Source organism: Limulus polyphemus, unplaced genomic scaffold, assembly GCF_000517525.1.
Source record: "Limulus polyphemus unplaced genomic scaffold, Limulus_polyphemus-2.1.2 Scaffold1419, whole genome shotgun sequence".
Lineage (NCBI taxonomy): Eukaryota > Metazoa > Arthropoda > Merostomata > Xiphosura > Limulidae > Limulus > Limulus polyphemus.
In genome coordinates, this window is record NW_013667029.1 from 32,525 (window position 1) to 34,384 (window position 1,860).

General features: G+C 31.5%; 1 protein-coding gene across 11 annotated transcripts in view; it reads left to right on the plus strand.

The window, feature by feature from the left end:
* LOC106463474 (uridine diphosphate glucose pyrophosphatase-like) overlaps window positions 1-1,591 on the plus strand; it is a 30,601-nt gene extending 29,010 nt beyond the window's left edge. For all 11 annotated transcript variants that reach the window (XM_022390978.1, XM_013923511.2, XM_022390977.1 and 8 more), the window contains one exon: window positions 755-1,591. In XM_022390978.1, the coding sequence (XP_022246686.1) occupies window positions 755-1,004 (250 nt within the window). In that variant the 3' untranslated portion in view covers window positions 1,005-1,591. The remainder of the gene's footprint in view (window positions 1-754) is intronic.
* Window positions 1,592-1,860: the final 269 nt, after the last annotated feature.

Here is a 1,860-nt window from a genome sequence, read left to right on the forward strand (position 1 = left end):
CATTCCACCCTCTACGATGGAGCTCAAGGAGAGGGTGATACCCTTTGATTGCTGATGATGCCTCAGCAAGTACCTTTTCCTCCATTTTTATATGCCCATCTTTATGTAGCATTTGAGACATCTGAGACAAGATGCTTGTTCTCCATATCATGTCTCATAGCTCCAACAGTTGCACTGTCCTCGAGTTGTTGAGCCTATCTTTGGGTCTGCCTAGGTATAAAAAACAGTATATCTACATTCTACAATACCAAAGGTGAACATGCAAAATATTATCTTTAAAGAAACTTAAAAGATATTATTTATGAACTAACTTTGTAATAGTTTCCTAAAAGATCAATTTGCAATATTTGGAAGTTAATTTGTCAATGATTATTTTGTGCGTAAAGCTAATAAGATGATAGTTATTGAGATGTTCTAATATACTTGCACATTTCTGTATGTATATATGTCTTTAAAACATTTCCTTGTATGAGGGTTAGCATTAGTTTTTGTATTTTATTTTCCTGAAAATGCCCCCCAGTGGCACCTTCGGTATTTCTGCAGACTTACAATGCTAGAAACCAGGTTTCGATACCCGTGGTGGGCAGAGCACAGAATGCCCATTATGTAGCTTTGTGCATAACTTCAAACAAGCAAACAAACAAGTTCCTGATAAAATATGTGTGATATAATCATCTTAAGTAAACTTAAGAAATATGCTGTTTTTTAATAATTATTTGAATCTTTTTTTTTCCCAAAAATGTTTTTTCATCAGGTCAGGAGTTGGAGTATCTGGATCAGTACAGACTTTATTCTATGCTGAAGTCACAGATGGCATGAGACAACACAGTGGTGGAGGAAATACTTGTGAGGGGGAAGAAATAGATGTAGTAGATTTGACCCTATCAGAAGCTAAAGCTTTGATTTTTAATGAGGATGTCCCTCGACCTGTAACTCTTATCCTGGCACTTATGTGGTTTTTTGATGGCAATATGTCACTCACTAATTTACCAAACAAACTGTAGATTTATTGTAATTATGTAAACCTTAGCTATATATGAAGCCACGTGATGTTTGGTCAAACTTTATTATATGTGACAAACAAAATAGATGTACAACTGAAATATATTATGACATTTCTTTACGTATTATATTATGAAAATGACAAAATGCTTATTTGAATCCTTCATATCTTTAAAACATTTAAATTAGGATAAGAAACATTGAAATTCTCACTAAGGGATATTAAATATTATAATGTTTGTTTTCAAAAATTATAATTGCTGATAAAGATGATAAAGGTTAAGAACAAACTCATTAGAACTAAAAATCAAAATAAATAAGTATAGATATTTTCTTACATGGAATTGAAGAAAAGGATTGTGTATCTGGATACATATGGTTAAACCTTAAACAAATTTTCAAGTTCAAATGAGCTTGTGAACAGTTACTTTTTATTAAACTGTAGAATACAAGCATACCTAATTTAAATTTTTGTGTATGTTACAGGAATGATTGAATATTTGTCATTTTAGTTGTTTTAATTTGTTGAATTACTGACTAAATTGTATTCACAAGAATAATGATCTATAAAGCTGTATTATGAAACCATTATACTTGTTTTACATTCCAAATGAGTGTTGTTTTTTTTAGTGTACAAATATATCTAAATTAAGTTACTTCAGGAGAATGTTTTCCTTTCTCCACAAGGTTTTGTGCTTTCTAAAAATGTTATGCTTAGAGAACTTGCATCGTATTGTAGACTGGTGACCCTATGCCAAAATGTACCATGACCCAAAACAAATTACAAAAGAATTTCTGTCTGCAGTTTTAAATTCATATGAACCCCTTCTAACTGTGACAGGAGTTATACCTTTTTGC